This window comes from Mandrillus leucophaeus, unplaced genomic scaffold, assembly GCF_000951045.1.
Source record: "Mandrillus leucophaeus isolate KB7577 unplaced genomic scaffold, Mleu.le_1.0 Scaffold298, whole genome shotgun sequence".
NCBI classification, from domain to species: domain Eukaryota; kingdom Metazoa; phylum Chordata; class Mammalia; order Primates; family Cercopithecidae; genus Mandrillus; species Mandrillus leucophaeus.
Window position 1 is genome coordinate 2,603,964 of NW_012103120.1, and position 12,298 is coordinate 2,616,261.

General features: G+C 40.6%; 1 protein-coding gene and 1 pseudogene across 1 annotated transcript in view; one reads left to right on the forward strand and one right to left on the reverse strand.

Annotated features, from left to right (window-relative positions):
* Window positions 1-584, reverse strand: part of LOC105544108 — a 9,178-nt pseudogene extending 8,594 nt beyond the window's left edge.
* The window catches only part of SLC26A3 (solute carrier family 26 (anion exchanger), member 3), a 38,046-nt gene that overhangs the window by 2,564 nt on the left and 23,184 nt on the right, over window positions 1-12,298 (forward strand). Inside the window, exons 2-6 of the mRNA XM_011986366.1 lie at window positions 6,517-6,735; window positions 7,237-7,376; window positions 9,176-9,286; window positions 9,866-10,035; window positions 11,693-11,857. Coding sequence (XP_011841756.1) covers window positions 6,605-6,735; window positions 7,237-7,376; window positions 9,176-9,286; window positions 9,866-10,035; window positions 11,693-11,857 — 717 coding nt within the window. The 5' untranslated portion in view covers window positions 6,517-6,604. The remainder of the gene's footprint in view (window positions 1-6,516; window positions 6,736-7,236; window positions 7,377-9,175; window positions 9,287-9,865; window positions 10,036-11,692; window positions 11,858-12,298) is intronic.

Genomic DNA, 12,298 nt, shown 5'->3' on the forward strand with positions numbered 1-12,298 from the left:
ATTCTCTTTTGCCTTCTGTGAGCCTCCTGGGTGTGAAACCCCTTGCTATGGTGCATCCCAGCATTTCTCTAATGGTTTAGCCTATGGGCCAACAAAGCCTTCTGTTTCAGTGTTTGGAATTCTCACTATCCTTTGACATGATTTGCTTACTCCCCACTGCTTTGTCATCACCCTTGCCAAACCTATCTGTTCTTTAAAGTCTAACCCAAGACTCAGAGTTCCTTCACAAAACCTTTCCTAACTCCAACCCGCATTTACATCCCTTCTTCCAATTTATTATCTGCACCAATTATTGTGGGCACGTCTCCTGTATATGTGAACTTTGGTGTTTAGGACTACATCATTTATATATCTTTTGCTAATAGTTCAGTTTATTTCAACAAACTTTCTTGTATACTTACTGTGTCATAGGACCTATGCAAAAGGGGAAAAAATGGTTAAGATTTGGGCCTTGCCCTTGAAAAACTCAGTCTTAAAGGGAAGAGAAACATAAACAAATAATGACCATACTGTATGACATGGAATAGACACATATACAAGGTACTTACAAGAACGAAATGATTAACTCTATCCAGGGATTCCATGAAGGCTTTACATCATTTTCTTATCTTCTACAACTATGTTGGGAACTGAGTTCCTGACAAATAATAGGCTAATACATGTTTGTTGAAGGAATGAAGAAATGAATCAATGGTCAGCTGAGTTATTTTGTTTTGTTTTTAGAGACAGGGTCTCTTTATATTGGCCAGGCTGGTCTTGAACTCCTGGCCTCAAGCAGTCTTCCCACCTCAGCCTCCCAACGTGCCAAGATTACAGGCATGAGCCACTGCACCCAGCTGTGCTGAGTATTTTTAAGAATGAATTGGAATCTACCAGGTATTAGAGAAGAACACAAAGGACGTCATGTGTACAAAGACACGGAACTGTTAAATATTATAGTGTATTAGGAACCTGCTGCAATTGTTAAGGAGGAGTGAAGAAGCTTGTGAGATAGACCAGAGCCAAAACATGAAGGGCCTTGTATGCCATTCTAGGAAGCTCAGATAGATAGATTATTTTAAAACTATGTTAAAACAAACTGGGATAAAAATGGAAAACTGCTACTTCTAAAGATAAGCTCAGAGTAAACATAAAGTCATAGAAAAGTTGGCAGCACTAGCATTTTCCAACAGGTTCCAGCTGACTTTTGTCATGTGGACCAGTTGTAAATTCAGTCTAAACAGTCAATATTAAACTCACTCCTGAGACTGCTACCTATGAACATAAGGCTAAGAAGTCTCCCTTTGTATACCCTGCTTTCAGTTTTGAGAACAGTCCTAGAAGGAAAATAATGGTCTCCTTTTGCTATTAGAAAATTGAAGGCTTGGACCAGGTGCTCATACCTATAATCCCAGCATTTTGGGAGGCCAAGGCAGGCAGATCACTTGAGGCCAGGAATTCGAGACCAGCCTGGCCAACATGGCAAAACTCCATCTCTACTAAAAATACAAAAAATTATCTGGGTGTGGTAACGGGTCCCTGTAGTCCCAGCTACTCGGGAGGCTGAAGCTGGAGAATCACTTGAACTCGGGAGGCGGAGGTTGTAGTGAGCCGAAACCGCGCCACTGCACTCCAGCCTCCAGCCTCCAGCCTGGGTTACAGAGCAAGACTCTGTCTCAAAGGAAAAAAAAAAAAGAGAGAGAAAGAAAGAGAAGAAAAGAAAATTGATGGCTTGAATCACTGGCTCATAGCAAACATAGTTAAGATATGGCAAGGCAAGGATTTGAAACCTGGTCTGCTTAGTTACCAAAGTCTGACTCTTTTCGGTTGTACCTCGCAATTAAATTAGGTTTGACTTCCTTCTTCAGCATCTTGGGCAATGTAGTAATAGAATTGATGAAAAATAATAGTAACAATTATTGCTCACTTCAGCCTCTGACCCCTCCTGAGCTCTCTTAACCAACCTCAGTGCTGAGACCCCTTCCCTCCAATCACCACTCTGGCCCTCTCCCATTCTGATGCCATCATCTCCGTGTTTCCATCCAGCCTTGTACTAACCAGAATGTGGAGCTTCTTGTGCACTTGATTTCTGATTCCTCTGGCTGCTGTTGGAGATCCCTCTGAAGGTGTTCACTGGAGCAATTATTCTGCTTGTTCTCCCGTCTCTCACCCGTTCCCCCAAGTACAGTTATCAGGACACTGCTGTATTTCCCATTGTCCAAGGACTAATTCATGAAACAAGGCTGGCTTACCTCTGGTTTTGCACTGACTAGCTCAGAGATATTTTGAGATCCCTGAGGTGAGTCGTGTTTTCAGCAGATTTCAGGCACAGTATGGGATTTTCAGTGATGTCTCCATGAAGGCCTTCCTCAGCTTGAACAGCTAGGGAGGGGTGATGCTACTAGGAGCTGCCTTGTCCAAGAGTGGAGGCATCTAATGTGACTGCGGAGGGGCTGGGAAGTGTTCTGCACCCTTGCTTGTCTGCTGATTTCAAATGACCACTAATTAAAGGCAAATCCTAGCACTGCTCATCAGCATCTTGGTTCAAATCAGCTGTTTCCCAGCAAAAGGACAGACCTCTGAAAGACTAAAACCCAGAATAGATAAACACTGAGTGAAAAGGTCAGGGTCTTAAGACACTTCTCAGCAGAGTAGGGCAGGCAGAGTGGAGGTTCTTGTAACTGGAGGTCAGGCTGCAGGTTGGAAATGGGTGGAACTTGGAGGGGTGGGGAGGTATATACATGACAATCCCTAGAAACATCAAAAAGTTGTTAATACATGGGAATAGTTAAACTAAGAAACTGAACTTCAGAAATTAATCCCAGTATTAAATTTCTGCTCAAAAAGAAAAAAAAAAAAAGAAGCAGAGAACAACAATATGTATGACTAAGCCACAGCACCAAGATATGTAGGTATATGAATGTCCACGTGTGTGTCTATGTGTGATATATATATATAAAATAAAGGCCAAAAAAATAAATAAAAAGCAAATTATAGGGAAGCAAATAAACGTGGAAATATATACGAATAAGGCTTGGGATTCTACAGTTAGTAAGAGGAAGGGACCCTGAGAATGAGTTTCAATCCCCAAATCCACTGACACCCTAAGGACCCAGAGATCCATGAAGATAGAACATGAAAAGGCTTACATTAATATGGGAATAATATTTGAAATTGGAATTGTGATTCTAGGAACCAGAAAAAAGTGTTTTCCAAGAATTTCTGGCAAAAACATAACTTGTTTGGGTGAAAAAGAAGTTAAAAAAAATCTCTTTTGAATTCCTAATTTAAGATGAGCCAAGATCGCGTCACTGCACTCCAGCCTGGGCAACACAGCAAGACTCTGTCTCAAAAAAAAAAAAGATCATGCTCAAGAATCTCAGAAATGATGACATGGAGAATGTCATTAATTTATGACTATCTGGAACATCTCTTCAGCAGAGGCACCATTGGTTCAGAGGCCCACATAGTATGTTACACATGGAGGCATACCTTTTGGAAGCAGGGATGGGTGCAAGGGGAAAACAGAAAGGTTGGAATGTGGCCCTCAAGATTTCTCTCTAAAGTCTGGAAAGATTTCTCTTTTTTTTTTTTTTTTTTTTGAGATGGAGTCTTGCTCTGTCGTCCAGGCTGGAGTGCAGGGGCATGATCTCAGCTCACTGCAACCTCAGCCTCCCGGGTTCGAGCAATTCTCCTGTCTCAGCCTCCTGAGTAGCTGGGATTACAGGTGCCTGCCACCACGCCTGGCTAATTTTTGTATTTTTAGTAGAGACAAGGTTTCATTGTATTGGCTAGGCTGGTCTTGAATCCCTGACCTCAAGTGATCCTCCCGCCTCAGCCTCCCAAAGTGCTGAGATTACAGGCGTGAGCCACCACGCCTGGCCAGAAAGATTTCTTAAGCTCCCCTGATTCCTGCCCTGAGCAGTCCTCTTGCAGGCAGTGCTTGGGTGTGAGGAGGAGGCTTTTACTGGCAGGACAGCCAGAGTTCAGACTCTTGATCCAGCTGGAGGTATAAGAAAGCCCACTAAAGAGACAGCCATAGCCATCCTCAGAGAAGGAAGCTGATTAGAAATGAAGTTGTATTTCTCACATCACTGTCATCTGCAAAAAAAAATTAAAATAAAAAATAAAAAAATACAACAGCCAAAAGAATATAAGTACCTTCAAGATCTTTTTTAGGGAAGATAACTAATAAATTTCTGTGAACTCCTTGAGGAGTTCACAGCTGCCATTTTATAAGCTGTATGTCCCAAGAAAAAGCATGAGTAAAGCAAGCAAAGAAGAATCTTTTTTTTTTTTTTTCTGTCCCCTATAGCAGCATCTGACAGAAGTACAAATACACAGCGCTGAAGTCTTCTTCATCCTAAGGTTTGTTCCTTCAAAGGGTTAAGGCTGTTCTTATAAGATATTCCACATACGCTTTGTGAGAAATCCAAGATGTCAGAAGTGAATGACCATGGATTAGATCTTATTTATTAATGCTCCAACCATGTTGTTGGCAATCAGCGAAAAAAAAAAAAGATAAAAATCCATGTTCTGCACAGCAATGCACAAGTCACCTCCACTTCGTGAGCAAGTTCTTCTGACAATGGGAAGTACTATCTAGTTAGTGGGATTTGACCCCTGAAGTGTGGGTGGAGAGATGGAAGAGGGAATGGAAACAAAAGAGAAAACAAGCACTTGGGAGTGGCAGGGGAGGAGAGGCCCAGAAAGAATAGCAAAGGAGGATCTAAATGTCATAACTGAGGCCCTGGTGGTGCACCTGTTAGCTACTTGGGAGGCTGAGGCTGAAGGATTGCTTAAGCCCAGGAGTTTGAGGCCAGCCTGGGCAACATATGAAAGATCCTTGCCTCTACTGAAATATTTTAAAAATTAGCAGGGCATAGTGGCCCACACCTGAGGTCCCAGCTACTCAGGAGACAGGAGGACTGCTTGAGTCTAGGCGTTAAGAGGCCATAGTGAGCTGTGATTACACCACTGCACTCTACCCCAAGTGACAGTGAGATCCTGTCTCTAATAATAATAATAATAAGGGAGTCATAACTGAGCTCAAAGGAACTCAAATGCTGGAGGTCAAGCCAGAGATTTGGGGCAGAAGCAATACATTGTGGTCAGAAGTGAGCACAGAGGACTTTAGAGGAAACTAGAAAATGGAGTGGGAGAGAAAAATGGGTGATCAAAGAGAGGTCAAGTGGGGCCAGCAGTAGAGGCCAGCATCTGATTCCTGTTTGAAACTTGAGCTCTGCAAACATACTGAAAATCCCTTAAGGTATATGAGGGCACGGTGTAACAATATACTATCTAGTGTGAGATAATTCAATTAATCACAGTGATTGAAGTTGAGGAACAAAACTTGGGCATTATGAGTAGTAATACAGAACAAGATTAGAGGGAAAAATGCTAGCAGTTAGTTGCAATGTTCTTCAATGATGTTCATATCAAACAATAGAGAAGCTGTATGACATAGAAAAGATAGCAAAGAAGTCTGAAAATGCAGGTACTGTTTCTGCCATTTTATAAGCTGTATGTCCCAAGAAAAAGTATTTCCATTTTAGTGTGGGTTTGGGGTGTGTGTGATCACTTTATCATTTGTAAGAATAAAATAATAATAACAAAATAATAAGAGTAACTGCCTCAAAGAATTGTGAAGGCTAACTTGGTAATGTGCATTTAAACATGTTGTAAAATTGATCTTTTAAGCATAATAGAAACAGGATTGAGATAAGAATAAAAAACTTAAACATCTTGTGTAGAAAATGCTAATAATTAAAATAATAGCTACCATGTAGTAAATGCCTATAGTGTGTTATATGTAAGCTAGATGCTTCGGAAACCTTATTTACTCTTTACAATCACCTGAAACTTGAATATCTTTATCCCCATTATATAGGGAAGACTCAGAGAGGTTAAGGAACTTGCCCAGGATCATTCCTTTAAAAAGATCTTATTACTCACAAATGAAGTAACCAAATAATATTTAGTTTGTTTCATAGTTTTCTTAACTATAAATTGTAAAACTCTAACTCCTAGAAACAATAAGGAAATAACTGAAATAGGCAATACCTTTGAATTTCACAATTTTTTAAAATTTTACAAGGTAAAAAAATCAAATTTTAAAATTCTGATGGGTAAATTGGAACAGCCTGGACTGCAGTTAGAGGCAATAAATAAACTTTAAATCTAATCTGTCCCAGCACTTCAATGCCTTAACTTTGGAAATATTTCTGGGGAAAAAAAGTTGATAAAGTATCTTGCCTTGTAAGTAAAAAATTGACTAAATGATTCATAAACTGAGTCGATTTTGTTACTTTTTGGCAAATTAAAAAATAAAACAAAAGCTTCTTGTTTACTTACCTAAAAGAGCCATGTCCAGCTCACTGGAATAAAATATCGCTGTCGCAAAACACAATCTAGGTCCCTTAATCCTGCCTTTTTTGATCTTAAAAGGTGGTAACATTCAGTTCGGAGCTCACTCATCTGTAAATTGCATCACATTATCTCTGAGTTATTTAAGAAGCAAGCTCTGTTTGGTTTCAGGCATTTTTAACCTGCTAAAGGCAAGAAGAAGTGTTCACCACATAGTTCGAAAGGTCTTCAACTTGCCACAGCCAACAGAAAAATCAAAATGATTGAACCCTTTGGGAATCAGTATATTGTGGCCAGGCCGGTGTATTCTACAAATGCTTTTGAGGAAAATCATAAAAAGAGAGACAGACATCATAAGACATTTCTGGATCATCTCAGAGTGTGTTTTAGGTAAGATCTTTTTTAAGGTATAGGCATTAGGAATATATTTTTGAAGCACTTTCACCTACATTTTCTAACTTTCCAACTCTCCTTTCTGGCTCTAATCCACAGCCTACAGTCCTTTCCTCTTTGGTTTCCAAACCTCCTACTCCCTGCCAGAGTTGGAAAGGTAGTGTTTAAAATGAAGCCCATCTTGGCTTATCAACACAGTCTTTCCAAATCAGACAACAAACAGATGGGAACAGAGGAAAATGCTCATTTGAAATATTACATGATTCAAGCTGAGGATGACAAATAGATCTATTATGGTTAAAGAAAAGCAAGCATTTTAAAAAATTCTTTGTTGGTGACCAGAGGGCAGCTGATTATGGGTAAAGAATGTTACTGGGAGTGAAATTACTAGTTTAATCTTTAGCAAATTACCATCTTTACCAATTTCCCACTGACAGTTAGGTACTAAACTTAAAATTCAATATTAATTGACTGACCTGTGGCTTTCCATGTTTTCAGCTGTTCCCCACAAAAGGCCAAGAGAATTGTCCTCTCTTTGTTCCCCATAGCATCTTGGTTGCCAGGATATCGGCTTAAGGAATGGTTGCTCAGTGATATTGTTTCTGGTATCAGCACAGGGATTGTGTCCGTACTACAAGGTACATTTTTTAAATGTATAATTTATATACCATAAAATTCATCCTTTGAATGTGTACAGCTCAGGGGCTTTTCATATATTCACCAGGTTGTGCATCTGTCACCACTATCCAATTCTGGAACATTTTCACCACCAACAACCCCTAAAAATCACTTACCCATTAACTTCACATCCCCCTCTACCCTTTCTTTATGGATTTGCCTATTCTGGATATTTCATGTGAAAGAAATAATACCATATATGGCACTTTGTGTCTAGTTTCTTTCACTCACTGTAATGTTTTCAAGGTTGATCCATATTGTAGCATGTATTGGTACTCCATTCCATTTTGTGGACAAATAAGTATTCTATTGTATGGACATATCACAATTTTTTAATCTACTCATTGGTTGATGAACATTTCAGTTGTTTCCACTTGGGGGCTATTATAAGTTATGAGTAATGCTATTTTGGACATTTGTGTACAAATTTTTGTGTGAACATGCTTCAATTTTCTTGGGTATGTCACTAGGAGTGTAATTGCTGGATCATATGGTAACTCTACATTTAATCATTTGTGGAATTGCTAACTTATTTTCTAAAGTAGCTATGCCGTTTTACCTTTCCACTAGCAGTGTATGAGGGTTCAAATTTCTCCATATCATCAGCACTTGTTATTCTCCATCTTTTTTCTTTTAGCTATCCCAGTAAGTATGAAGTGGCATCTCATTGTGGTTTTCATTTGCATTTCTCTAATGACTAACAATATTGAATATTTTTTCATGTGTTTATTGGCAATTTGTATATCTTTTGAAAAAGGTCTATTCAAATTTTCTACCCATTTTTAAATTGGGTTATTTGTCTTTTTGTTGTGGAGTTGCAAGGGTTGTTTCTATATTCTGGATACCAGACCCTTGTCAGATACACAATTTGCAAATAACTTTTTCATTCTGTGATTTATTGGTTAACTTTCTTGATAGTATCCTTTGAAGTACACATTTTTAAATAGTGATTAAGTCCAATGTATCTGTTTTTTCAGTGGTTGCTTATGCCAGGGGTCCCCAATCCCCGGGCCACAGACCGGTTCAGGTCTGTAGCCCGTTAGGAACCGGGTCACACAGCAGGAGGTGAGTGGCACATGAGCAAGTGAAGCTTCAACTGTATTTACAGCCGCTCCTCATTGCTCTCATTACCTCCTGAGCTCTACCTCCTGTTAGATCAGCAGCAACATCATATTCTCACAGGAGTGCAAACCCTATTGTGAACTGTGCATGCAAGGGATCTAGGTTGCATGCTCCTTATGAGAATCTAATGCCTGATGATCTGTCACAGTCTCCCATCACCCCCAGATAGGACCATCTAGTTGCAGGAAAACAAGCTCAGGGCTCCCACTGATTCTACATTATGGTGAATTGTATAATTATTTCATTATATATTACAATGTAATAATAATAGAAATAAAGTGCACAAAAACTGTAATACACTTGAGTCATCCCAAAACCATCTCCCCTTCCCTAGTCAGTGGAAAAATTATCTTCCATAAAACCAGTCCCTGGTGCCAAAAAGTTGGGGACCGCTGGCTTATGCCATAGATGTCATTTCTAAGAAACCATTGATGAATCCAAGATCATAAAGATTTATACCTATGCTTTCTTCTAAGAGTTTTATAGTTTTAGTTCTTACATTTATATCTTTAATATATTTTGAATTAATGAGGTAACTTATTTTTAGGGTCCAATCCTAAATACCCTAAGAACCAAATGAGAAAGTCTTTGATTCCTCTTGTACAAAATAAGGACTCTGCTGCTTGTGTGTTTACAGGTTTAGCATTTGCTCTGCTGGTCACCATCCCCCCAGGCTATGGGTTGTATGCAGCCTTTTTCTCAACCATAATCTACCTTTTCTTTGGCACTTCCAAACACATATCTGCGGGTAAGTCAGTTACTGAGCTGATTAATGCTCACATTGTTTTTTCTTTATGAATTTTATTAGCCATACATTGTATCAATTCCAAATTGCACATAATCCAGGAGAAGAGTCATGTTCTCTTGTGAAAATCAGGACCAGGGATTGAGAAGGAGGGCAGGGTCACAGATGGCAGTCATTTTATTTATTTATTTATTTTATTTTTTGAGATGGAGTTTTGCTCTTATTGCCCAGGTCCTTGGAGTGTGATGGTGTGATCTCGCTCACTGCAACCTCTGCCTCCCAGGTTCAAGCGATTCTCCTGCCTCAGCCTCTCGAGTAGCTGGGAATACAGGTGTGCGCCACCACGCCCGGCTAATTTTTTGTATTTTTAGTAGAGACGGGGTTTCTCCATGTTGGTCAGGCTGGTCTTGAACTCCCAACCTCAGATGATCCACCCGCCTCGGCCTCCCAAAGTGCTGGGATTACAGGCGTGAGCCATCACACCTGGCATCGCCAGTCATTTTATATGCTCTTATTCTGTGGTTGAAAGACAATATGCTTTAGGGAGGCATATACTGACCAAGATTCACCCACTGTTAATAGGTCCGTTTCCGATTCTGAGTATGATGGTGGGAGCAGCAACTGTAAGATTAGCTCAAAATTTCCCTGGAAATACAGGATCGTCCAACAACTCAACGAGTAATTCTTCATCACTAGATGACTACAAGGTGACGGTGGCGGCATCAGTCACAGTGCTTTCTGGAGTAATCCAGGTGAGCACCTTCTCATGTAACTTGCCCACCTCAATCTGTTTGCCTTGACTGGTACACATCTCTCTGTTTTTCCTCGCCACTGCCACTCCTCCCCGTATTCCCTTTAGTTTATGTCTCTCCCTCGTGGCCCATAAGAAATACTGTAAGAAGGGTCACTCATCACAACCAGAGGGAGAAGAGTGGGTCAACAGTATAAAAATGAATGAATATGGGTCTAGACAGAAGGAAGAAGGGGAATGCAGAGGCACGAACAGTGACAAGTGAAATGCTTCAACATATATCTGGGAATTGATAGACTCAAGAAACAGCGTATCGGGAATTGATAGAGTCAAGAAACAACTGTATGCAAGAAATCGTCATACTGGTGGCTTTAGAATTTTTTTCTTTAAATCTTCAGCAACTGTAATCTAGTTGGAAGGGATGGGGGCTTTGAACTGCTCATGTCAATTTTGGGGAAAACTGAAAAGGATTATGGTAGAGTCTCACTCCCAAGCCATATGCTGACACCCCTACTGAATAGTGAAAATGTTGTGGACTTTTTGAGATGTTGCCTAAGTTTATGGATAATGATATTATTGGTTAAGACCATTTCTTAAAGAAAGAAAAAGTCAGTTTCTACAAGGACATAAGCATGTGTCTTATTGACAATTTGGTTAGTTATTTCTAATACATTTCTGAACCTAGTATAGAAATGGAACCCAGCTGGGCTTTGGGCAGTCACAGCTCTGGCTGCAGTTTGGAGACATGAGCAGAAAGACAGGTCAAGCATCCAAGGGAAGGAGAATCCACCCAATTTACCTTATTGCAAAACAATGATGCTTTAGGGGGGAATTAACCATCTTTTTCCCCCAGCTAGAACCAGTTACCTCTGATGTCCAATATGCAGTTACGTATTTCTTAAGCGAATTGAGCAACTTTGAGGAAATATCAGTAGACACTCACTAATGCATGCTCCAGCAGCTAGAAAGTATAACTTAAGGCCGGGCGCGGTGGCTCAAGCCTGTAATCCCAGCACTTTGGGAGGCCGAGACGGGCGGATCACGAGGTCAGGAGATCGAGACCATCCTGGTTAACATGGTGAAACCCCGTCTCTACTAAAAAAAAAAATACAAAAAACTAGCCGGGCGAGGTGGTGAGCGCCTGTAGTCCCAGCTACTTGGGAGGCTGAGGCAGGAGAATGGCGTGAACCCGGGAGGCGGAGCTTGCAGTGAGCTGAGATCCGGCCACTGCACTCCAGCCTGGGCGACAGAGCGAGACTCCATCTCAAAAAAAAAAGAAAGTATAACTTAAAATTACATCAGCAAATTTATGAGGGCTGATGCTAGGTAAGATTCTGCTAGAAAAGGCCTATGAGTCTTCCTATGACACTTAAAAATAAGGGTGGGCGAATAAGCCTGTTACTTCTTGGGGACAAACTAGACTTATATCCTATGTGAATACCATGTAACGTTCCACCTGAAGGACGGGGTGGAAGGGAAGGAGAGGAAGGAGCCTGGATGGGAAGTGTCCCTGGAGGCAGTGACATTTGCTTCCTCAAGGCATATACATACAGGTTGAGCCTTTACATTTTGTGTAATATTATTTCAGTTGCGGATCCTTGAGTTTGCTGAGGCGTACTCCTAATCTATGCTGACAAAGGTTTTTGTTCTCTTTCCAGTTGGCTCTGGGGTTTCTGCGGATTGGATTTGTAGTGATATACCTATCTGAGTCCCTCATCAGTGGCTTCACTACTGCTGCTGCTGTTCATGTTTTGGTTTCCCAACTCAAATTCATTTTTCAGCTGACAGTCCCATCACACGAGGATCCATGTTCAATTTTCAAAGTAAGTATTTCTTTCACTTAAAAAATACTGAAATACATGAAACTCACTGCTGTATTCTTAGAGAGCTTTCCTTTAATGCCTTTGCCATGGGGTTTACCTACAGGTTGTAAAATGTATTCATATTTAAAAGAAAAAAAAAAGTAAATCCAGGCGTGATGGCTCATACCTGTAATCCCAGCACTTTGGGAGCCTGAGGCAGGAGGATCCCTTGAGCCCTGGAGTTCAAGACCAGCCTATGCAACAAAGTGAAACCTCACCTTTACAAACAATAAAATAATTACCTGGGCATGGTGGTACACATCTGTAGTCCCACCTTTTTGGGAGACTGAGGCAGAGGATCGCTTGAGCCCGAGAGTTAGAGGCAGCAGTGAGCTGTGATGGTGCCACTGCACTCCAGCCTGGGCAACAGAGCAAGACACAGTTTCAAAAAAAAAAAAAAAA